The sequence below is a fragment of the Chelonoidis abingdonii genome, chromosome 5, assembly GCF_003597395.2.
Source record: "Chelonoidis abingdonii isolate Lonesome George chromosome 5, CheloAbing_2.0, whole genome shotgun sequence".
Taxonomy (NCBI): Eukaryota; Metazoa; Chordata; order Testudines; family Testudinidae; genus Chelonoidis; species Chelonoidis abingdonii.
In genome coordinates this window covers 72,777,142-72,802,783 of record NC_133773.1, presented here as the reverse complement: position 1 = coordinate 72,802,783, position 25,642 = coordinate 72,777,142, and the positions used below count along the sequence as shown (strand labels likewise).

Sequence of the window (25,642 nt, the reverse complement as noted above, 5' to 3'; positions counted from 1 at the left end):
ACCTCCTGCACAAAGCAGGCCACAGAATCCTACTCATCCATTTCTATAACAAACCCCTAACCTATGTCTGAGTTATTGAAGTCTTCAAATTGTGGTCTGAAGACCTCAAGCTGCAGAGAATCCACCAGCAAGTGACCCATGCCCCATGCTGCAGAGGAAGGCGAAAAACCTCCAGGACCTCTGCGAATCTGCCCCGGAGGAAAATTCCTTCCCGAACGCAAATATGGCGATCAGCTAAACCCTGAGCATGTGGGCAAGACTCACCAGCCAGCACTCAGGAAAGAATTCTCTGCAGTAACCCAGATCCCGTCCCATCTAACATCCCATCCCAGACCACTGGGCATACTTACCTGCTTCAAGTGGTATTTTGGTAACTTCTGAATTTATAAACAGGAGCATTATGTGGTATGTCTTGTAAACACTAAACAAACAAAGTAAATGTGTTGCTTTCAAAAATAAGAGTTGTCAACATTTTCCCCCACAAAGCATAGCATTAAGATATTAGGTGTTAAAAGTTTAAAAACTAATTATAGTTACAGAAACAGCTTGTTCTAATGTTTAGAAAAGCAATCCAGACTGGAGTAAAAAAATCTGTTTATAGATTTATTTATTTATTTTAAGAGGAGGTGACTTTTCCCGCAATTTTTCCATTAAAAATTCAGGTCTTGCATACCCCATTCTGCTGGATTAGACTACAGAAAACTGGAAAATAAGCAGGATTGAGATATCACAGATATCAAACAATTAAAACCTGATTAATAGGAGGTGGAAGAGATTTTTACTCAGACTGTTTAAAACTTTTCATTTTACCCCTACGTAATTCAAACAGCTGGAAGTAAAGCTATCTGTTAAAGATTCACCATCCATGCCTGTTCAGTTAATGCCAAGAAAGCTCACAATGTATTTTTGAGTCAGCCAAGAAAGTAAGTGATAAATGTTGGCATGCCTGATAGCTAAAAAGACTTTATTATCCAATAAAGAGTACAAACAGGCACAAGTCTGCATTAACTTTTCCTCTAAAGGTCCCCTTTAAATATTCTATAGGAAATGAAGGGATGGATGGGGGAAGGGGAAATTTTATATCTTGAATAGGCTAGTGTGTAATGGAAGTTTTCTTCCTCATCTTTCACTGTAGCTGAATTGACCCGGAAGTTTTCCCCATCAGTAATCTCCTTGGCTGGAGGGGAACCGAACCCCAGCACTTTTCCATTTAAGATGGCCACTATTACGACTAGAGATGGAACTGTTGTGAATATTGGGGAGGATTTGATGAAGAGAGCCCTCCAGTACTCTGCCTCAGCTGGGTACTTATGAAGACCCTTTACAAGAATAACAATAAATAACAGTTGCTGCTTTAATGGTTGATCTTTACAAACATTTTTTATTAATTGCTCATAATTTTCCCTGTCATATGTTTTTTAAAAGTGGAAAGTGACTAATTATTTGTGAGTGGAGGAATGAATTGACAAGTACCAGTATTTATTGATTAACATTAAATAACATTTGAGAAGCCTGAGTCCAGGGTCAGTAACTGTGACAGTGTCCGGTGTGTTGCAGCACATTATTCAGCATATCAAAGTAAACAGCCTTGCAAAGCATTTTCTTTATATCCCTCCAAATCCCGGTTTGTTTGGCTCCTGTTTATACCATTGAAAAAACACCACTTATTGGCTGGGGTAATTAAATTTAACTATGAAATTTGCCACTGTTAGTACAGGAAATACTGCAGATATCACAGTAAACTCAAACGTCACCATGCAGGAAACATGGCTTGTTTTAGTGGCATCCACTGTAGGGGTGTTAAAATAACAGTATTGGTCCATTATTTATGTAATATGAGGGCTACTCTGCAATGACAGTACTCTATTAACGTTGCCTCCTCGATAAAGAGTTAAACATAAAGCTAGTATTTGTGAGACTACCATTGAAGAGATAGTTGTCTTGCTGAAAAGGGACTAGTTGTGATACTAACAGTTATGGGTACATCATAATAAGAAATTTTATACCTGGCTCAAAAATATTGTTTAACTGTTTTTTTCTGTCATGAGATTGTTCAGCTCTAGAAACACTAGATTTTTTTCTTTTGCCTAACACTGAAGTCCTTCTTCAGAGCAGAATGAAAACTCATGTACAGTCCTTCATATTGGGGTCCCTGTGCTGCTGTGTGATGTTACTTTGCTAAAATGGTGTCTACCATCACAAGATTTGCAAGTGCCTCTTCAGAACACTGCTGTGCTGAGTAGGAGAGCAGCTGTTTTATAGAAACTTGAAATCCATTCACTGTTCTGATTTATTTTCAGATGCCAACCACTTTTTTTCCACGTGTGTTGTTTCCCCCAGCCTCCCAATTTCGTATTGGTGTAACAGCCCAGATTGAATGCAGTAGGGAGTTACTGCCACTTTTTTAAAGGTATTTAGATACACAGAGGTGCCTGGTGGGATTTTCAAAAGTACCTAGGTGTGCCCCTGGGAGTTAGGCACCTAGGTGCTATTAAAAATCCCACTAGGCACCTATCTGCATCTTTAGGCACCTAAATGCCTTTAAAAATCTGGCCCTTAGTCTGCATAAAGTGTGCTACAAGTAGAGTTGGGCAAAGATTTTTAAACGAAACATTCCCCCCCCCCCCCCAAACTAAAACATCATATGAATTTGCTTAGTTGTTTCAATCAAAAACAAAAAATTCTGAAAGAAATCAAAATGTTTCACTGATATTTTTAAATGAAATGTTTTGATTTGAAACAACTTCTTGTTTCAAATGTTGCTTCAGTTTTAGTTTTAAAGGTTTAGAAAAAAACTCAGAACAAAATGAAAATTTGTTTGAGCCAAAACAATTTTTTTTCAAGTTTTTTGGTTCAGCCAGCACTCTAAAACAAAAAGTCATTTATTCATGCACCTCTAACTACAGACAGAGGCCATACAAGTCACACCTGCCATGCCTGGATCTGAAAGGATCACCTCAACGCATGAGACAGAAATTCAGCCTCCGGGCCCATTCAGTCCTTTGTTGACAGTCAGTGGTCCCTAAGGACTTTTTATCGCGCGCGCGCACACACAGACACACACACACAAAATTACATTTCTGTCATTTCATTATCTCAGAGAAAATATTTTAAACCAGTGCCTATACCTATCTGTATTGCTAAATAACAGAGAAAGAGAAACAGAGAATTTGGGTGGCGATCTACGCTAGATTTGAGGGGAATTTAAAGGAGCAGTACATAGGGTGACCAGACAGCAAATGTGAAAAATTGGGAGGAGGTGGGGGGGCAATAGGAACCTATATAAGAAAAGGACCCAAAAATCAAGACTGTCCCTATAAAATCACCCTAGCAGTACAGAATACTGGGATACCTGGTTACCCTAGCGGTACAGAATATCAAGATAATAACGATGAGACATAAAATCTGTGTTTCAGAATTCCTGAGTTGTTGTCCTGGCTAAAGGAGTTACAGAAGAGTCTCCACAATCCTCCCACTGCCAACTACAGTCCTGATCAGGGCCGAATGGAGATATGTGTCACCACCGGCAGCCAGGAAGGCTTGTCCAAAGTAAGACTAACAGCAGAATACATTGTGGCTTCTGTAAAATGTAATTACTTGTTGCTTTAAATAGATGTTTGTTTTCAATCACTTGAATTTTATTTCCTTGTATAGGAAAGGCATGCCTTCTCTATGAATACAGTTGTTAAGGGTGGCTTGTTAACGAAATAATATATTAAATACCATATCTGAGAAAGTAAATGGAAGTTGGGACAAAACTTGTCAGACTTTAATGGTCTTCCATGGCTACACAAATATCTAAGATCTTTATTATGAAAGAAAGAATATCATAAGACATTTTATTCCATTTACTTTCATAATTCTATAGCAAATGATTTTTAAAATCCTGTAGTGGAATGTAGTGGTGCAATCCAATTAGAGTTGGTTGCTGTGCTGTAGTTTTTATTGTGCAATAAGATATTTTTGTAAGAAAATATTGTTCTGAGTAAGTTTGGTTTTTAGTTGGGTGATCTTCTCTCTCTCTTTCTCACACACACACAGTTGACCCTTTCCATAACTGAAAAACTTTTGTATTGTGACAGAATATTGTTAAATGTCAGTATTTTTTTTCCAGAAGACTGAGTTGTTCTGTTTGAAACTGTCATTCTTCTCCTCTGACTTGTATCTCTCTGTTTGGCTTCCAAAGTGGAACTTAAATCCATTCACTGTTTACCTAGCAGAGTTTACATTGAATTAAATGGTGATGGAAACACTAATATGTAATTAGGATGTGTAGTTCCATCAGAACAGGCAGCAGTATGCAGAATGTACCGTAAAATCATACAGTCTTGTAAAGTAAATGATTCCCATTTTGTAGGTGTTTGAGATGCTTATTAACCCTGGAGACAACATCCTTTTGGACGCACCCACCTATCCTGGGACTCTAACAGCTGTGAGTAGTGTTTCAGTATGAAAAGTTGTGGAAGTTACAATGATCATCACCTTGGGACGCAAATCTACATTAAGACATATGAGCTGCCTTGCTATTGCTAAATGCATCTAAGACCTCATCCAGACTAGAATTTTTGAGCCTGTTCTAACTTAAATTGGTTGGCATTGGTGAACTAATACAGTTGTAAATGCAAATGTTTGTCCCAGGACACAGTGTTTTGTTCTGGAGCCTAGTTCACCCTAATCCTAGGTTTCTATAGAGAATCACAGTAGAGATGAGATGAGATCTTTCTGATAAAGTCAGTCTAAATGCAAGTGCATGATCAGTGAGATTCCTTCTATTTTAGATTCATAGCGCGCCTCTTTCTTAATGATTTAATGTTCCTATTTAGTATTCTGTGTCTATAGTTGGATAAAATGGGGATGGGCCTGGAACATGTATGCCTGTGAGGTCTGAGGATATAAGAGCAAGTCAGAGAGGTAACTCTTAAATGACAGTAGTTTTTGTGGATCAATATGCACCCTGTGCAATTAAATACATCCCTTTAATGCTTAATAGTTACAGATTGGGAGAAATGTTAGAGTAAATCCTATACCACTCAATATTTCACTTGACATCTGGGTAATATTGTTTAGTATACTATATTTTGACATATCTTTTGATTATGCAGTGGGCCAGTATATTGAGGATATTGTTGTTTCAGCAGCAATTCGTTTATAACCTAATAAATACAGGGTTAAGTAGTACAAAAATAGAAATTCCACAGAAACTACAGAGATTTTTGTTAATTCTTGCTATAACTTCACACATCGCTATTGTCCCATGTCACTCATTAACATTACTGAAATCTCAGTCCCATTGATGACATAATACCCATTCAGAGCAGTTATTCTTCCTCCCTTTGTCAGGGCAGAGCAGGTTATAGTTCTGTCAGTTCAACTGAAACTGCATTTCTGATTATGAATAAGAAATGAAATTGCACTGTTGAGAGACCTGAAGCTTATCTGTATTTTTGCATTGGAATGTTGAAATGTGAGGGATCCCACTGCAACAGAATCCACAACGAACTCCTGGGCTCCTCAGATGTGATGCCATGTGCCTGATAGGCAGGCATGTAGTAATGGTTTATCTTGGACCAACCAAGACTTATCAGAGTCTATATAACTGGTTTTAAATATTGGAAGCACAAGGTGATCTAGTTAAATTACGTTCTGAGGGTTATACAATGTGTTCAAAGAAACTTTGTCTTGAATCATGAGCTAAGCAAGTTTGAAATCAATGCAACTCATTTATAGCTATCTAGTTGAATCTAGATTTAAGGGAAGATACTGCACTGCTGAAGTTCTATAACATCAGAGACATAATCATAATTTCAGAATTACAGACTCAGTGACTGAGATTTGTCTCTTATTTTGTTTGTTCCCCTCCCTCCAGCTAAGACCTTTGGGCTGCAACATAATAAATGTTCCCAGTGACCAATACGGTATTATTCCAAAAGCCCTGAAAGAAATTCTTTCCAGATGGAGCCCAGAAGATGTCAGAACACACAACAACAACATTCCCAAATTCCTGTACACCATTCCAAATGGTGGCAATCCCACTGGATCCTCATTGACTGCTGACCACAAAAAGGAGATATATCAGGTATGCAGTGAGAGCCTGGCATCACAGCTTTCATCTAGGGAATGGACAAATGTGGGGTTTTCAGTTAGAGGAATTCCACTGCAAAACCAGCACATCTTGTAATTGTCAAAGTTAGACTCAGGACTCACAGTTTGTCAGACCACTCTGTTTTATTAGCACAGCGCTCTGCTAATACACCCAGATAATGTGAGCACCATACAAGACACAAACTATCTTATTTATACAGATAAAAGGGGGGGAGCACTTAGCAAGATAACAAAGGAAGCAGAATCTGATAAGTTTACCTGGGCTAGCCATGCATATCTTATTTTCTTACTTAACTATTACCGATCTTCTGTTAATGTTTTGCCATTAGCACCCTTGTTTATGCCTAATGTTTCTTTTTCTGGCACCTGTATTTCAACATTTCTTATTTCTGCTTAAAGGTACATACAACATTTCTTTAATCCATTCTTATTTTTACAGTATAATTAATTCTACTTTCACATAAACAACTGAATAGCAAATGTTGCTAAAAATCTCATGGCCCGTTACCATATTAACCTCTTGTGTGCCCTGCCACTTCTCCCAGGTCCTCCCTAATTGGTTTTCCTGCATGATTGTGGTGGTCTAGTGCATATGGTGTAGTAAATTATAGTCCTTTGTGCCCAACCAACCATTGTGCTGACTTATGTGTTGACACAGGAGGCAGATGTGCTTATTGACAACACAATTAAGGTAGCTGTCAGGATCACGTACCCATAGAGATACAGGGCAGTTTTTACTACTCCCTATTTTGAAAGTGCGATTCTCTATAACAAGGAAAGAAAATGTGTAATATAACCCTTGCACTCAGTGCATTTTTTTTTTTAAGAAAATTACATAGAAATCAGTTAAGCTAACATTCTAAGTAAAGACCTGGCTAGAGAAAATATTCAAAGTGCCATGTTTTAAAAGCATGAGATCTAAGATCAATGCATACAAATATGTCCAAAATTATCGTTCAAACTGGTAGGTGAGAAACACATACTTTTTCTGCATGTAGCAGTCAAAACTGTGCTCACAAATATAGGCACATTATTGCACATGGAACCTAGGCCTCAATTTTTCAAAATTTGGCCCAATTAGAACTGCTGCTTTACCAGTTCACATACTTTTGCAGTTACATGACTTGGTAAATTTAGCATTTGAAGGCGACTCTTGACGTGATGTTTGTGTGCTGAATCGGCAGAATACAGAGCAGCCTACAGGGCAATGAATATAAATAACTGGGATTATGTAGGGACTATTTTTATTACATTTCAATAAACCTTTACATTTTGGGGTTTAATTTCTTTCTTAGCTTGCAAGACAATATAATTTCCTTATAATAGAAGATGATCCTTATTATTTTCTTCAGTTTGATAAGGTAAGTTGTCATTTGTACTGATTGGTATCAATATTTCTTTGAGAATTAATACTTGGACAACTGTGGCTCAAATTACATGCTACTCTTACTTAGTAGACTGTCAGATTAAATTAAAGCATTACTAGTAAACACTCAGTCATGACATTTTTAATTACATGCCTCTTCAGCCATCATGTTGCATCAGCCCTTGTCAATTACAGTGCATCAAATTCTTCAGTTTTTAAGTGAGGAAAATTCCCATTGACTCCATTGGGGCTGTACTAGCAGATACGCCTCCAAGCCAAGGCTGCCTCAGGCACATACAGATATACCCATTAAAAGGGCCTTCCATTGTAGAGGGAGAGGTATGCAAGGCATGGGAGAAGTAATACAGGCTGTATTGCCTTTTCTTTCTAATCTCTGCCTCCACCCCTTCTCCTTGTGCAGATCTCAACCCATGGAGATTAGTCACGGGAATAGGGAAAATAGTGCCACAAAGACAACTGCCACCCTCCCTGACACACAGTGGGAGGGTGAGGGTGCTCAGATCCACACTTACAGGGCCTCCTCCATACATGGATCTGGGTGGGGGCAGTAACCTGGCCCTCACTTAAGTACATAACTTGAGGATTAAGATCAGCTTTTACGGAGAGTAATACCCCTCCTTTAGCAGCTAATGGCTGCTAAGTAGGTCAATGGAATGAGTACAGTTTAATATTTTTCTTTCTGTAACAAGGTTCTCTCCTTCCTTTTGGGGGTGAGGAGGAGTCTGGTGTGCTTGGCTAGCAGAACTGAATGCCTGCCTGTAGAATCTGTGCTGAACTCAGGAGGGTGATCTTACCAAATCCCCAATTCTGAAGGATGTCTTCCAGTTTCTCCTAAAGGGAAACTGCAAGCTGAGGAGCTCCTCGGAGGGAAAATATTAAAGAACATATTCCCCTTCACTCAGTAAAAGTATTTTTACAGAGAGTTGGGTATTTGGCTCTGACCTCCTATCATAATTCCAGGTAGAAACTCCAGGACCTAGCATTTGTGTGCAGAGCTGTGGGGTTAGAGGTAAAGGAATTTCTGATTGACTCTTTCCTGACATTCAGGTGACCCTATCATCACACCACAGTAGGGTGCTACTCTAAACAATAATTTGTCAGGCAGGTACTGGACTTTGATACTAGTTGTGCATCTCCAAAACCAGGATTGCATCATATGATACATCACCCCTAGAGTCAAGAAATACTGACATCTGTGTTAGTAATAAGTAAAGCCTTAGTGTAAGCTTTATTAGCTACTTGAATTTTAAACTCTCATTCTTTTCTTTCAAGCCTTGGGCTCCAACCTTCCTCTCAATGGATGTTGATGGTCGAGTTATCAGGACTGACTCTTTCTCTAAAATTATCTCCTCTGGGTAAGGTCTGTTTCAGACTGTCGCCTGCTGATTAGCACAGGCTGCGGAGTCATAGACACACAGATTTTAAGGTCAGAAGGGACCATTATGATCATCTAGTCTGACCTCCTGCACAATGCAGGCCATACAATCTCACCATCCACTTCTATAACAAACCCCTAACCTGTGTCTGAGTTATTGAAATCCTCAAATTGTGGTTTGAAGACCTCAAGCTGCAGAGAATCCTCCAGCAAGTCACCCGTGCCCTATGCTGCAGAGGAAGGCGAAAAACCTCCAGGGCCTCTGCCAATCTGCCCTGGAGGAAAATTCCTTCCCAACCCCAAATATAGCGATCAGTTAAAACCCTGAGCATGTGGGTAAGACTCACCAGCCAGCACCCAGGAAAGAGTTCTCTATAGTAACTCATCTGTAGTAACCTCAGAATCTTCATCCATCATAAACATTCCCAAAACCAGACCACCTGAGGCATACTATACCTGCTGATAAATTGGGCAATTGATCTTTGAGTTAATTGCGAAAATATGGACTAATCCCATCACTACCTATCCCCTCCATAAGACTTATTAAGCTTAGTCCTTGAAGCCGAAATGTCTTTTGCCCCCGCAACTACTCCCCTTGTGAAGGCTGTTCCAGAACTTCACTTCTATGGTTTAGAAACCTTGTGTCTAATCTCAAGGTCTAAAACTTCCTAGTTGTCAGTTTATATCTCATTTGTTCTTTGGTCGTCTACATTGCGAGTACTAGCTTAGAATATTCCTCTCCCTCCCTAACTATTAATCCTCTGATATATTTAATAAAGAGCCATCAGTATCCCCTCTCGACCTTGTCTTTTGGTTAGGGAACAAACAACGTCAAGAGCCATGGGATTCTAGTCTTGAGTTTTGCACTAGCTAAGGATTAATGTTTCTTTTTACCTGTAAAAGGGTTTAAACAAAGGGAAACACAAAACAAACCTGACGCAGAGGACCAATCAGGAAAACAAGATTTTTCAAATCTCAAAGGGAGGGAAGTTTTGGGTGTGTGTCTTTTCTTTTGTCTCGTCTCTGTTGCTCTCTCAGCTCTGAGAGTGATCTCTCTATCTCCAGGCTTTCTAATCTTCTGTTCCAAGTGTAAGTACAAAGGTAGAAGACAATAGGCTTATATTGTTGTTTTTTGTTTGTATTTACATGTGTGTAGTTTGCTGGAATGTTTTTAAATTGTATTTCTTTTTGGATAAGGCTGTTTATTCATTTTGTTTTCTTTTAAGCCAATGACCCTGTATATTGTCACCTTGATACAGAGACCATTTTTATGTCTTTTTCTTCTTTTTATATAAAGCTTCTTTTTAAGACCTGTTGGATTTTTCTTTTCTCTGGTTCAAGGCTGGTGGGAGGAAGAAACGAAGGGAGGGAAAATCTCTTTGTGTTAGAGTTACAAAGCTTGCATTGGCAGGGACTCTGAGTGAGGGTGAGAGAAACCTGATCTCTCTGTGTTTGTGTTTCAAAGAATTGAAGCAGGGTAATCTTCCTAGGAGTACCCAGGGCGGAAGATCTGGGAGGAGGTAAAGAGGGGGAAGGGAAGGGGTTATTTCCCTTTGTTGTGAGACTCAGGGCATCTGAGTCTTGGGTCCCCCAGAGGTTTTGGGGAGACCAGAGTGAGCCAGGCACTGGAATTCCTGGCTGGTGGCAGCGCTATCAGATCTAAGCTGGTAATTAAGCTTGGAGGTTTCATGCAGGCACCCACATTTTGGACGCTAAGGTTCAGAATTGGGACTTATGGTATATGACACAGCCTCTCTGTGCCTTGGTTTTCCCATCTGTGAATAGTGACCTACCCACTGTTGCAAAATGCACTGAGATAGTCAGTTGTTCACGACCTGCTCATCTCCTGTTCCCTCCATGTCCTGGCAGTCACCTATTAATCATGTTTATTACAGTAGGGCCTAGGGCCCAACCAAGAGTAGAGCCTTGCTCTGCTAGGCACTGTACAAACACAGAGTAGTACATGGTCGCTGGAGCCCACTCCCCTCTGACAGCCCCTGCAGCCACTGTCTCCTGTGACAATCTATCCTTACACACAGCCTGTCCTCAGTTTTCCATAAGCTAGAGGGCCATGATGGAGGTGTTAGACTCCTCCTCTCTGGTTCTTGATGTTCTCGCCTCCCTTGGTTTTCATAACACTGGCTTCTCTCCCTACCTCTGACCATTCCTTGGCATGTTGTCATCCTCTCTCCCACAGTCCACGAGAAATAACAGGGCTCTTTCCCTGGGCACCTTCTCTTCTAGCTTTACACCTTTCCTTCAACCACCATCTTTTGCTGAGGACTTGCAAGTCTGCTCTCCACTCCTCACAACTCCTTGCACTCAGTCCTGATTTTCTGGCTGTAGTGTACATTACTTTTAATGAATCTTAGCAAGATACATGAATCCTTGCCTCGCAGCTAGTGAGTTGTGAGCTCTCCCGGAGAATCTAATGAAATAAAGAAAGAAGGTAACATGACGGAAATATGGTTGCACTTTGAAAATCAACCCTACGAAAAATGATGTCATGTAGTTCAATCTTTGTCATTCAAAGACATGTGTAAACTTACTCCATTTATTTTCCTCTCACTGCAGACTCAATCTGGAATCAGAGTCAAGCAAGGATTTGATTGAATCTGACAATATGAATAAAGCTTCTTTTAGTGCATGAACACAAAAACAATCCTGTTCATTCTCTTCTCTGTATTCACTAGCAATGCTAAATAGAAGTAAATATAGTAAACACTGCGTTGTCAACATCACACTATTTGGTGTTTGACAGACTTGCTCTTGTAAACTTTTAGTGATGTGAGAATCTCAGCTTGCCTTTTTTCCATAGCCATTACAATTGCAGAGAAAAGTTTAAAAATATGATCCACGTATGCCCTAAAAGCTCAGAAACTACAAGGCAAATTGAAGTAACTAACCAAAGAACATTTTTAAAAAATAATCTCATGATTATTAAGCCAATCTCTTCCCTTTTAACTCGAATTAGCAGATGTGACTCTGAATATACACAGGGAGCAGATTCATTAAGGTTCCAATTTTCCATAGTTGCTGTTTGGATGATAGCCATATTTTGGCTCAGATTCTCTGCCGATATAATTTCAAGGATTAGTGGACTGTATATGTAGTAATCTTCTTCTTCTTTTCCCCTAGGTTGAGAGTAGGCTTTTTAACTGGTCCCAAACCACTTATTGACAGAGTTATTCTGCATATACAAGTCTCAACAATGCACACCAGCACTTTCACACAGGCAAGTGCCATCTCTGAGAATTGGGAAGGTGTTACCTGAATTGAGTTTATAAAAATAAAATGGTTTCTCAAACATAGTAACTGGGAAGAGGGGCAAAAGGGCTTTTATAATCCCTAGCCATTTTTTCAGCATGGCTTTCAGGAAAATTTATATTACAAATTCTTCCAAGGGAAGAAAGAACAACGCAGAGAGGAAGACCAAGTTTTGTCTGGAGTGTGTTCTAATAGATGTGAAACATTTCTCCAAAGTATAGGCCTCTCTTTACTTTTATGTAATAAGTTATTGAGGCTTAACGGAGTTAGGGATCAATGGGAGTTGTGTGCTCTATGGCCTTAGGCTTCTTTGAAAATCCCACCCTCAAGAGCTGCAGAATAAATGGAGAGGATTTGGAATTTTTATTTGGTGAAGTGCTTGTAGGTCAGTGTGGCGAACTGATGGACGCTGCTGGTGCTGTGTAAGTAGCCTGCTATCTATTGCCCCTTCCCTTCCAGACAGTGCTCAAAGGGTGAGTTAGGGTAGAATGAAATATATCCTCTCCTCACCCCCCGCCTGCTAGGTCATCATTGACCCATTCCTGAGCCCTGCCCTCCCCTCTATCACTGTCAGCTCTAAGGTTCTGCCCAGAGCTTAAATTAGACTTTGCATTCCCAACCCTCTTTTCAGCTCCCCAATTTCACCATTGAGATAGAATAAAAGCGGGGAGACTAATAAAGGAAATAAATATGTATTAAATTCAAAGCTGTGTATGTTTCCCTCCCTTTCCTTTCCAAATTCCCACATTTGTCTTCCCCTATCCGTTCCTCTTTCCTTCAGACTCCCTAATATTTCCATTTCCCCATGGGACTGCTATAGCTCTGTCTTCCTAATGACCCTTTGCCAGTTTCCTGATGGACTTTTTGTATTACCAAGGGGTTTGAAGGTGAAGGAAGAGATGGCTCCAGGAGTTCAAGGATGTGACCTCTGCCCTTGCAGGATGTTTAATATTATATTAATATCATTTTTAAAAGCTTTTATTTGGTAGCTGACTATCCTGTTTAAAGAACGGGATTTACTGTGTGGGTTTTATTTCTGTAGCTTATGATTGCACAGCTTCTTCAGCAGTGGGGAGAAAAGGGTTTCCTGGAGCATGTAGACAGGTAATGCACTTATATTCAATATACTATATTGTGGGGTTTTGGTTCTCTTTTAATTACTGCCATGTCTCTAAGTATAATGTTTAAAGGGAATGTCACGCTTTCTGGAGTGACTCGTGACCGTTAGTGCCTGCCTTAGGTCAGACTGTCAGAAACAAGACAGACACCCCAAACTAGTGGTATGTTCTAGAATTAGATTTCACCAGCCCAGTAACAAATGTGAACTCCCAGATCACTATAACATGGAGTCACAGACAGTCCCTTTGGGCTCTCCAGTCTATCTTGCCACCCAGACAAGCTGGATGTAGTGTTAAATGGTCACTGACATACACACACACACAAACACACAAAATATTCAGGTTGCTCCCAGTCCCAAGAGACCAGTCACTTACCTCAGATCAATTTGCACCTTAGATCTCACACCAAAAACAATGCTTATAGCTAAAGTTACGATTTTGTCATGGACAGGTCAGGGCAATAAACAAAAATTCACAGAAACCGTGATCTGTGTCTGACTTTTACTAAAACATACCTGACAAAATGAGGTTCCAGCACACTGCCCTGCTGCATGTAGTGGCTGGGAGCTGCGGCCCCCTGTGCAGTGGCTGGGAGCTGGGGGGAAATCCCCAGCCGCCCTGCAGGGCTGGGAGCTGGGGGAAGGGTGCCACCCACAGTAGCTGAGCAGGGTCCCCCCACTGCCCTGCAGAACTGGGAGCTGGGGGGACCCCCACCACCTGCATGGCTGAGAGCTGCCGAAGTCCCTCCACTGCCCACAGCAGTTGGGGGCAGCGCCGGTGGTGGCTGGTCAGTTGCATGGGTCACCGCCACACGTGGCAGCTGGGCTGCTGCTGGAGGGTCCACCACTACCATTGCCGCCAGCTGGGCTGCAGTGATGCCGCAATGTCACAGAGGTCTCCAGAAGTCGCAGATTCTGTGACTTCCGCGCCCTCTGTGGCATAATCGTAGCCTTACCTATAGCCAATCCTGTAATAAACTAAGTAAAGGATTATTAACTAGGAAAGAGAAATAAGAGTTATTTACAGGTTAAAGCAAGCAAACATACACAAATGAGTTGCCATCTATGGTTCCTAAAGATGACAGAGATGTACTAATCTGTCAATTCAAAATGTCTTTCAGGGCGGACCCAGGGGTAGCCCCTAGGGATCTCTGCCTGAGTTTAGTGTCCCTGGGCGTGTTTGTTCAAACAGTAAAGAGATGAACAATTTTCTTGTGACCGTCTTTTATCTTTTACGCTTAGCCTTCCAGCCCATGAGATAGCTGCCTTGCATGTAGCAGTTCCAAGGTGTGATAGAGCCATCCATCAATCCTTTGTATTGTGATGTTCCTTAATGCCTGGTTTAATCTTGACAGGCTTCCTGAATGGGTATGGTGGCGGGGGATGGTTCCTGTGCCTGGGTTCACAAGTTCTGAGCAAACATTTTCAAAGTTATAAAGCCTAACTAACATATTTCCTTGTAGCATGGAATATGGACATTACAACTGAGATTAATGCATGCAGCTACTTACAGGCATTTCAGAGTCTAAACACTAAATACATTCTTATAAGACTAATATCTGTTTTGAACAAAACTACCAAACAGATGAGCTGGTTTGGTTTCCAGCTATGAGTTTGTCAGTGCTCATCTGACACCTACAAAGTTGGCAAGAGCTGGCACCTGGTTAACCAGCATCACAGGGAACTGGAACAATGTTAGGATCTGTTACCTGAAGGTCCCACAGCACTGGGCAGCATAACATAATTTGCACAGTTCTGTAATAGGCATATGGCAGTTGTATAAAGTTATTTATACCTAACCATTTGTGGATTTAGCTCAGATGGGAGGTAGAGTGATCTTTCTCTTTATCTATCTATACAAGATTTTGAATTGTTTGTCTCCAGGGTAGTGGCGTTCTATAGGGACCAGCGAGATGCAATGCTTGCTGCAGCAGATAAGTGGTTAAAAGGTTAGTGAACCCAAACACAGCATATATTTTCAAGCTGTTTTTCTCTGACTCCATCAACTCCATTTTCAAGAACAATCACCATATATCTGCAGAATTAAGTGATAAATAGGCAACATGGACAATTCAAAGGTGCTCTTGGTGTTTTTTTCTGCTTTTTGTTTGAACTTTGAATATCCAAACCTACGATTATCTGATGCTCCTATTTTCTAAACTATTTGAAATGAGGGAGTGCTCAGAGGAAAGCCTCCCCAAGCTGCTGTGGCAGGCAGCCATGCAAACAACATGTATTTCAGTGCAGTATGTTCAGTATTTTTTTTATTTGCAGTACCTCTTTCTACGTAAAAAACTGTACCTTAGTGACAAACATTTTAAAAGAATTGCACAAATAGTGCATGATGAGCTGTCAGGGTTGTAACAGATTGTGATAGTTAATCACAGTGCAAAGGGAGTAACATGATTCTCATAGACTTTAAGATCAGAAATGTGATCATCTAGTATGACCTCCTGCACATTGCAGGCCACAGAACCTCACCCTACAGTCCTCAAATAGACCCATGACTGAGTTACTGAAGTCCTCAAATCATGGTTTAAAGACTTCAAGTTACAGAGAATCCACCATTTACTCTAGTCTAAACTTCCAAGTGATCTGGACCCCAGGCTGCAGAGGAAGGCAAAAAAAAACCCAGCGTCTCAGCCAATCTGACCCGGAGGAAAATTCCTTCACGACCCCAAATATGGTGATCAGTTAGACCTTGAGCATGTGGGAAAGACTCACCAGGCAGATACCTGGGAAAGAATTCTCTGTAGTAACTCAGAGCCCTCCCCATCTAGTGTCCCGTCTTCTTCAGTTGGGGATTTTTGCTACTTGCAGTCGCCAGTGGGCCACATGCCATCATAGGCAGCCCCATCATACCATCCCCTCCATCAGCTTATCAAGCTCAGTCTTGAAGCCAGTTAGATTTTTTGCCCTCACTGCTCCCCTTAGACAGGTGCTCCAGAACTTCACTCCTCTGATGGTTAGAAATGTTTGTCTAATTCCAAGCCTAACCTTGTTAATGGTCAGTTTATATCCATTTGTTCTTGTGCCCACACTGGCACTGAACTTAACTCCTATCCTTCCTTGGTATTTATCCCTCTGATGTATTTATAGAGAGATACAATAACACAGTCAATATCAGTACCTCAGTCCTGATATTCAGAGCCCAGCATGGCATTGGCAATAGCTACCTAAGAGATTGCCTTTCCCTTCACAAGCAAGATCTCCAGCAGTAGCCGTGTTCCACTGGAACCATGAACTTGTCAACCAGTAGGGACTTGTGAGAGCAGGAGCTGAAATTTTCACAGGAGCTGGACCTAACCCATCTATCCGTGATATTTATATGGCCACTATTTTTATAGTATCTGAGAGCTTCACCATCTTTACCATTACAGTTCCCCTATGAGGTAAGGAAGCATTATTATCCCCCTTTTACAGGATGGGGAACTGAGGCTCAGAGAGACTTTGGGAAAGTCTACACTGCAATATATTAATATATAAAAAGGTTTAACTTGACTTAAAATACCCATGAAAACACAACAATTGGGCTTTTAGCTCAGATTAACAGCTCGAGCTGAAGCCTATAGGGAAGCCTGGGATTGAACTCAAACTGCTAACCTGAGTTAAAAGCCAAGTTGATGTGTCTTCCTTGCTGCTTTAAGCCAAGTTTAAGAATACATCTTTTACTGCAGTGTAGACATTACCTAGGAGACTTCCCCAAGGGAACACAGGAAGCCTGTTTTAGGCCATGTCTACATTACCACTTATATTGGCAAAATTTATGTCGCTCAGGGGTCTGAAAAAACACCCCCCTTGAGCAACATATATTTCACCGGCATAAGTGGCAGTGTACACAGCACTATGTCAGCAGGAGAGCTTCTTCCACCAACATGGCCACCGCTGTTGCCGTCGGTATAGAGCAGCTACATGAGAGATCTTACTGCAAGGCAGCTTCATCGGTACAGCCGCTGTAAGGTCTCTAGCATAGACATAATCTCAGATCTGAGAACTGAACCCAGGTCTCCCAGCCAAGTCCCAAGCTAGCATCCTGAGCCTTGGAATATCTCTCTTCTCTGCCCATGGAACTCACTCCCTCGAGAGCAAAGAGTGACCATGGGCCTCACTGCACTCAGAACCAAATGCAAACCCTTTTATTTGATCACCTCATCTCACAGTTTAGTCATAGAGGGAAGTGAGGGTGAGAGAAAAGGAGAAAACAAAACAAAAATACCTTTTTCAACTCTGCTACCTTTCACACTGCTACTGTACGTGGAGAGGGAAGAGAATTTTGGTAGTTTTCGTTCTTAATTTTGGGAGCAGCCCAGAAGCATGGTGGTGAGGGCTGTAACACTATTTTCACCTTCACCTATCCAGCCAAACTAAAGAATTAAAATCTGGTAAAGCCATTTAGCATAAAAGGCTAAAGTAATGAGAATCCTCCTCTTGCTGAAGTAACTGGCTTCTTACTTTATGAAGATTGACATAACTAACAAGTTGAGGCTTTGGAGTATTCTGTGAGAGGTCTTTATTCTTTTAGTTTATAATTAAACTGCTGGTAATGATCAAATGTACCTAATAGGAATAAGGGCAGGTGACAAGTGAAACATACAACCCAGTATATTCATACAATGTACACATGTAATAAAGCTGGAGCCAAAAAAACCCAGGAGTGTTTGGATTATTGTCCTGCCAAAAAACAATCAAAGATTGCCTCAAGGTACAAGTGAATGTGTACAGTAAAACTACCGACTAAAGCAGTAAGATTCCTTTCTGTGTTCTTCCCTTCTTTTCTTATGTGGAAAAACGTAACATTTTAACTAAAAATGAAAAAAAAATTCTCTTTCTAACCATGTCTACATTATGCAACACATTAAGATTGCATTTATAATAATTATGCTACTAAAGGAGCTGGCATTTGAAAGTGATGTTTTGATTACATGTGTTTAGTTGTTTTTTCAGAAGTCAGCCTACCATTGTACCTTTAGTGCACCCATTGGGCAGTCTGTAATCCAACTGTGAGAGAATCCAGAGCATCCATTTTCAACAATACCATAAAACAAAGTAGTGTCAACATTACTGAATTACATCTATATTAATTTTGTCAGGGGGGACCTTAAATTCTGCAGGTAAAATCTTGGCTCCATTGTCGTCAATGGCAAAACTCCCACTGACTTCATTGGTGGCAGGATTTCACTCTTTGGTGTATCCATTGCAGAAGGGACAGAGCATATCTTTGTTTGATTTTTCTGTTTTCTCTCTCCAGGTCTGGCAGACTGGCGTGCTCCTGCTGCTGGCATGTTTCTATGGATTAAAATTAAGGGAGTTTCTGACACACAACAGCTGATCACGGAAAAAGCTTTGCAGAAAGAAGTATGAAAAATGTCTGCTGATCTTAAAATGTAGTGGGAGGGAAGGGTTAAATAAACAACTATTTGAGTGCAACTCCAACTGTGCGTTAATTAGGACTGCTAATTTTGAACAGGCATAAAGTAACATATTCTAATAACTCTCCTTACTAATGAAATGCCTGCATGGTTAATCTACATCTTTAATATGTTTATTTAATTCTGCCTCAAAACAGATACAGAGAGAGCTAGCCTCGCTATCCATTGTTTCTATTTTAATAAGAGAAATTTCAGTGTGATTTATTCAATAATTTGTACAGACAAGTGTTATGCAAAGACATGAGCTATGAGTCAGAAAGGAACCTAGAGATTTACTTCTCTGATACTTACAAAACACGAGAATGATAAGATAGAACCTGCCTATAGTTACAAATAACTAGGTTCTGTCTTTTTGTTGTGAAAAATTTGATTCCAGTTTTTGTAGTCTACCTTCCCTTTTTGGAAGGAAGGAAGGAATTAAGCCTCTTTGTGAGACCATTATTCAGCAATGAGCTATTTAATTATTTTTTTTAATTAAGTAGAAATTTGTAACTAAATGGCTAATCAATTTCTTTTAGGTGTTACTGATTCCTGGGGGAGCATTTAACATTGATAGCTCAATTCCCAGTTCTTATGTCAGAGCTTCTTTCTCTCTGTCTTCTCCAGCCCAGATGGATCAGGTGAGTGCAGTATGATTTGCTGTACATTCCTGAAAAGAATGTTCCCCATGCAATAATTGTTCCTTTGCTCCCTTACTTTTTCCCTACACGTTTTAACCAGCTATCTATATTGTGTAGTTGTCTCCCTCTTTTCCATTTCCAGTCGGCTTTTGTTTGTTTGTTTGTTTTGGTAAGTACCGTTTGTGTGGTACTTCTGAAACTCCCTTAACTGTTTCTTGCACATACTCTTATCTAGAAGAATTGTAGTGTGCTGGATCTTTAGTGTCTCTTAAGATGCACCTGCCTTCTTCAATTTTACTTATTACCACCAGATCTCACTCGCTGATCCAGCTGTCACTGAAGTCAGTGCAAGTGTAGCTACTCATTTAGTGTGAACAGGAGCAACCACTTGTCTTATTTCCCAAAGTTTGCTATCCTCAAATCTAATTCCCTTTACTCCACTGTTTTCTGTATACCGATTCCTTATTATTAAACAAGCTCAAGATGACCAGTATCAGGCTTTCTCATTATTCTCCTATTCAGTTTCTCCTGAGTAGTCAGTAGCACATTCGAGATGGTCTCTCCTCCAGTTCAGGCTCTCTCTACTTCATGATTTTGGAATTAATCTGTGTTATTTAAGAACATCTTGGATATAATGGTTGTATTTGTGAGTGAGTACACATCATTGTATAGCGGTAGTGGGGAGCAATTAGCTGTCCAGAGTATTGCGTTCCATTGTTTCAAGTGCCTTGAGAATTTTCCCATGTCTTTGGTCTTACTTCACTTCAGTTATTAAGGTGTGTAGCTGACGTCTAGTTGTGCTTCTCCTTTGTTGGTCATCCCTTCATCATTACCTAAAGAATTTCACAATCATATTGTCTCTAGTCAAATTGCATCTTGCTGGCATTGCACGTGACTTTTGATATATAACACCTTTCTTCCTCCTTTTCTCTCTCCTGTATGAGATTGTACCCCTTTGTATTACTTTTGCAGTTATGAGAATCCTTCTGCTAGGCTTCATTAATGCCTTCATTAGATTATAGATGTCGTGAGGTGTTGAAAGAACATGCCAAATTATTTAAGTGGAAGCTCTCCCCACTTTCTTGAACACTTAACGCACTATTAATATCAAATTGAATAGGGAACACAAAGCTTTACAATAAAGTTCTAAGACTTCACACAGCTGGGTTCCCCTGTGGTTAAAATAGTTTCAGAAATTCTATTTAAGATTTAACATATTGCCTGCCTATCTAATGCTGGGATGTGAACATTAACCATCTTGCTTTCATTGTAGGCTTTTCAGAGGCTGGCTGAGCTTATAAAAGAAGCTGTATGAAGAGACCAAATGAAAACCATCTAGCAAATTAAAAGTCCCCTTCAAAAAAAGTGCACCTTCATTAAAAGAGGATTTCATAATGACATTTAAGGAGCAAACCACAATACAGTGTATATTTCCTTAGTTGGTATGAATGCTTTGGGAATTTAAAACATGGATAGAAGATCATTAAAAGACCTCAGAACATGCCTTTTGATAGGGAGTGCAGAAAGCTATAGTTTAATTAGAAATGATCTCGTTCAACCTATTAACTCCTTTTTATGACAGGCAATATCATATAAAAAGACTATTATTACAATGCAGCTATAGTATATGGTTATGTGCACAGTAGCAATAGTGTAGTTGAAATAAGAAGATAATTCCATTCTAAACCACTCTTCATTTTCCCATAACTTCCTCAAAATTGTGCGGAATCGTCTCACACCAGATCTTTTCCAAAAGTGAATTTTAAAAGAAGGTTTGAACAAATTCTGTTCAGTCATTTTGAATTATTGGCGGAGGGAATAGCTTTTCTACTTAGCAAACAGATCAACTTTTGAAATAACTCAGGGATGAACTACATAACTTTTGACTTGACATGACACATGAGCGACAAATGCAGTCCTTGCTAAATATGGCTGGGAAAGGACTTTGAATTAAAGTAGTTAATTTTTAAAAATGGTATACTTGATATGTACAGTAAATTATCTTACTTCAACTACACTATTGCTATTGTGCACATAACCATATACTATACATATGCTATTTTAGGTGCACATTTCAAACTGTGGAAAAACTGTATTGATCAGAAAGTGTTTCACTGAAATCACACAGAGCTGTCTTAACCCAACCCTTTCTGAACTCTAAAATCACATTGCACCAGCAAATTAACTAATGTTTGGTCAGAGTAAATTGACTTAGGCACTTCTGAAAACTTAAACCTGAGCAAATGCAGTTAGACTCTGGTTACAAATAAAAGGAAATTAGTTTGCACTCTTTGCCATGGGACAGTTTATTTTGATCTGAACCACCTGAGCAACGTTTTTGCGAACATAAGTGGTAGCGTAGACATGGCTTTAGACCAGAGGTGGGCAAACTTTTTGGGCTGAGGGCCACGTCTGGGTGGGGAAATTGTATGCAAGGTCGGGGCAGGGGGTTGGGATGTGGGAGGGAGTGCAGGGTGTGGGAGGGGGTGCAGTGTGCAGGAAGGGGCTCAGGGCAAGGGATTGGGGCAGAGGAGGGATGCTGGGTGTATGAGGGAGCTCTGGGAAGGGGGTGCACGAGGGGTGCGGACTGTGGGAGGGGGCATGGGGCAGGGTGCAGCAGGGAGTTGGGGTGCAGGAGGGGTTCAGCAGGGGTTCAGGGTGCAGGAGGGGTGCAGCAGGTGGCTCAGGGCAGTGGGTTGGGGTGAAGGAGGGGTGCAGGGTGCAGCAGGGAGTTGGGGTGCAGGAGGGGTTCAGCAGGGGTTCAGGGTGCAGGAGGGGTGCAGCAGGTGGCTCAGGGCAGTGGGTTGGGGTGAAGGAGGGGTGCAGGGTGCAGCAGGGAGTTGGGGTGCAGGAGGGGTGTGAGGTGCAGGCAGGGGGCTTGGGGAGGGAGTTGGGGGGCGGGGTTCAGACTCCAGCCTGGTGCCGCTTATCTAAAGCAGCTCCGTGGTGGCTGTGGCATGTACCGGAGCCAGGGCAGGCTCCCTGCATGCCTGCTCTGGCCTACACCGCGCCGCTTCAGGAAGCGCTGTGGACCTTGGAGGTCAGTGGAGGCGGAGGGCTCCATGTGCACTGCCCTTGCCGCACCTCCAGGTACCTCCCCAAAGCTCCCATTGGCCGTGATTCCCTGTTCCCAGCCAATGGGAGCTGCAGGGAATAGTGCCTGGAGGCAATGCACGGAGCCCGCTGCCCCACCCCCACCCCTCCTGGGGGCAGCAGGAAAGTGGTGCCAGCCACTTCTGAGAGCAGCCCGGGGCCCACAGAGCCACAGGGGGCAATCCTGAGGGCCGGATCCAAAGCCTTGAGGAGCCGGATCAGGGCCACAGGCTGCAGTTTGGCCACGCCTGCTTTAAACTGTAAGCTCTTTGGGGCAGGGGCTATCATTCACTACGTTTTAATCGTTCCTAGTGCAATATGGCCCAACCTAGTTGTGCCCTTTAGGTGCTACTGCAATATAAATGTTCAATAATAACAGAGTGAAATGTGAGGTTTTTACTCTATTTCTTTTCTCAACCACATATATTAATGTTGAAAGGCTATTCTTAGAACATTTTAAAATGAGTTTTTTGTTAGCTTCCAAAGGGCAAATATTTGAAATCTCAAAGCACACATGAAATTTGGAAAACATAGTATATGGTGGAATGAGGTGACATACCTAGTTAATTAAAATAAATGAGTTTTATTTAACAAGGAAATAAACGTCAATGACATTTTAAACTGATTTTTCTGAATGAAATGTTTCCTTTTTTAAATAGAATTAGAGTAAAAATGTTTGACCAAAAGTGCCAAGTATTAGTCAATGTTTTATCAGTAGGATTTTGCACAGAAGTAAGGCACATGTATATTAATTTTGCAGAATGCAAGCAAAAGGCAGTTCCATTTGCTGCCTGCCTGACTTTTTTTTTAATAATAGTCAATTTAATATGAAGAGAATTTTTGTATTCTGACTGTGATGAAACATCTAAAATGATGCTAAAATCCTGACAAATGCAAAGCTGCTTGAATGAACAATGGCAATAAGGTTATCTGTGTGCTTATTGTCTCACTGAGCTTCTCAAAGCATGAATCCTCATCTCCTGGGCTGGAACATTCAAGAGAATTAACAGTTCCTGGATGAAATCAGCTGGAAACAGGGGTAAAATACCAAGCAACAGCTACAGGCAGATGAACAAATAAGGCAAATGGGATTTGGATATGAGTCGGGATATTGTTTCTCAGTATTCAAATAGCTGGGGAGTTTTAAGGAAAAAAATCACTACTCTGCAGCACTGGATTTCAACAGTTGGAGGAACTTAGCACACCCTAGTTGGTGAGGGAGCTCTGTTTCCCCATCCCCCACCTTGGCCTCACCTTTGCTTGGGCTAGCAGTGGCAAGCCCCTCCAGCAGCACCGCAGTGGGTCCCTCCACAGCAACTGAACTGGTGGTGGTGTAGGGTCCTGTTGCTGGATGCTAGCCACAGGCTCAGGCAGATGTCATTCCATTGGTTACACTGGGGTTACGATTTCAGTTTCAGGTTAACTTATTTTCTAAAGAAAGCTTAGACTCTAGCCTCATACTGTGACGCCAGGAGCTCAGGCCCTATGCTCAGACCTGCGCTGTTTATGCCTTAATCCAGCCCTGCTGCCTCTTCCAGTTATACAGGTTTCATTTGCATGGTATCTCTGCTGACATGTAACTAGTTCTTCAATTGTCTTCAGAAGAAAAAAGAATTAAAACTGTACAAAAAACCCCATGTATTTCTGATGTAAAAGGACCTTTTAAAAATGCTTTAAAACCTTCACTGGGTCCACATAAGAATTTTATACTGGAATTGCTGTATTTTGTAAGGAATGTGATGCTGCCTCACATTGCAATGGGCCAACACATGTAATAACCCTTTCCAAATCTCTCGCACAGAGGCAGTTCAACTCACTAAACAAGTCTCAACAAGAACCAAGACCCACACACACAAAATGATTTTCTGGCTGCAATAAGAGAAAATTAAAACTTAATTTTTGCACCCAGCCAATAAATCTTACAGTAGCCTAACTTTTACAGGAAAAATGCTTTGGGCAAGTTGCCTATGGCTCAGAAAGGAAAAAGTATAAAATTTTCATCATTCTCTAATCCTATTTGTCTGATGCCTAAATTGCTAGCCTCTCTGAGCCTGAAAGAATCAAAGCCCCTTTGGGTCCTTGATTTTGAGTTATTTATTCTGGCCCTACTGTGTGACCTATGGGATCAACTGCAACAAAGGCCAAATAAAGCAGCAGAGAATCCTGTGGCACCTTATAGACTAACAGACGTTTTGGAGCGTGAGCTTTCGTGGGTGAATACCCACTTCGTCAGACGCAGGTAGTGCACAGATACGAGGATCGCAGTGTAGCTGCCAAATTTACAAGCGGGTAAAGGTATATTATGATATGCTAAGCAACAAAGCAAGCTAAGAGATAATGAGGTTAGTTCAATCAGGGAGGATGGGGCCCTGTTCAGAAGGCAGTAGAGAGTGTGAAAACCAAGGGAGTAGGAGAAACTCGCGGTTCTCTGCTAATTGGCAAGCCATTCACAGTCTTTGTTTAGTCCAGAGCTGATGGTGTCAAATTTGCAGATGAACTGAAGCTCAGCAGTTTTCTCTTTGAAGTCTGGGTCCTTCCTGAAGTTTTTTGCTGCAGGATATGGCTCCACCTTTAAGGTCCTGCTATAGTGTGGGCCAGCAGGGAGGTTGAAGTGCTTCTTCCTACAGGTTTTTGTGTAATATTGCCTATTCTGAAATCAATCTGATTTGTGTGCATTTATCCTTTTCTGTAGATGAGACTGTCCAGTTTGGCCGATGTACATAGCAGAGGGGGCCAATCGCTGGCAATATGATGGCATAATAATTACATTAGGTGGACGTGCAGGTGAATGAACCCAGTGATGGTATGGCTGATCTTGTTAGAGGTCCTGAGTGATGGTGTGGTCGCTGGTGTAGATATGTGGGCAGGAGTTGGCATCGAGGTTTGTTGCATGGATTGGTTTCCTGAGGTAGAGTTACTATGGTATGCGTGTGCAGTTGCTGGTGAGAATACGTTTCAGGTTGGCAGGGTTTGTCTGTGGGCAAGGATTGGCCTGCCACCAAGACCTGTGAAAAGTGTGGGATCATTGTCCAGGATGGGTGGGTAGATCCCTGATGAATGCGTTGGAGGGGTTTTAGCTGGGGACTGTATGTGATGGCCAGCTGGAGTCCTGTTGGTTCTTTCTTGGGTTTGTCTTGCAGTAGGAGGCTTCTGTACCTGTACACGTCTGGCTCTGTTGATCTGTTTCCTAATTTCCTCGTGCGGGGTATTGTAGTTTTGAGAATGCTTGGTTCGGAGATTTTGTAGGTGTTG

General features: G+C 41.3%; 1 protein-coding gene across 5 annotated transcripts in view; it reads left to right on the top strand.

Moving 5' to 3' along the window:
• LOC116838450 (kynurenine/alpha-aminoadipate aminotransferase, mitochondrial) overlaps window positions 1-21,584 on the top strand; it is a 28,809-nt gene extending 7,225 nt beyond the window's left edge. For 4 of the 5 annotated variants that reach the window (XM_075066373.1, XM_032803655.2, XM_075066372.1 and 1 more), the window contains exons 3-12: window positions 1,136-1,304; window positions 3,417-3,549; window positions 4,358-4,432; window positions 5,867-6,076; window positions 7,398-7,463; window positions 13,174-13,235; window positions 15,133-15,197; window positions 18,497-18,603; window positions 19,196-19,297; window positions 20,571-21,584. In XM_075066373.1, the coding sequence (XP_074922474.1) occupies window positions 1,136-1,304; window positions 3,417-3,549; window positions 4,358-4,432; window positions 5,867-6,076; window positions 7,398-7,463; window positions 13,174-13,235; window positions 15,133-15,197; window positions 18,497-18,603; window positions 19,196-19,297; window positions 20,571-20,612 (1,031 nt within the window). In that variant the 3' untranslated portion in view covers window positions 20,613-21,584. Of the gene's footprint in view, window positions 1-1,135; window positions 1,305-3,416; window positions 3,550-4,357; window positions 4,433-5,866; window positions 6,077-7,397; window positions 7,464-8,761; window positions 8,845-12,002; window positions 12,100-13,173; window positions 13,236-15,132; window positions 15,198-18,496; window positions 18,604-19,195; window positions 19,298-20,570 lie in introns of all 5 variants that reach the window. The other variant, XM_075066375.1, reaches the window with a different exon arrangement.
• The last annotated feature ends 4,058 nt before the right edge of the window (window positions 21,585-25,642 follow it).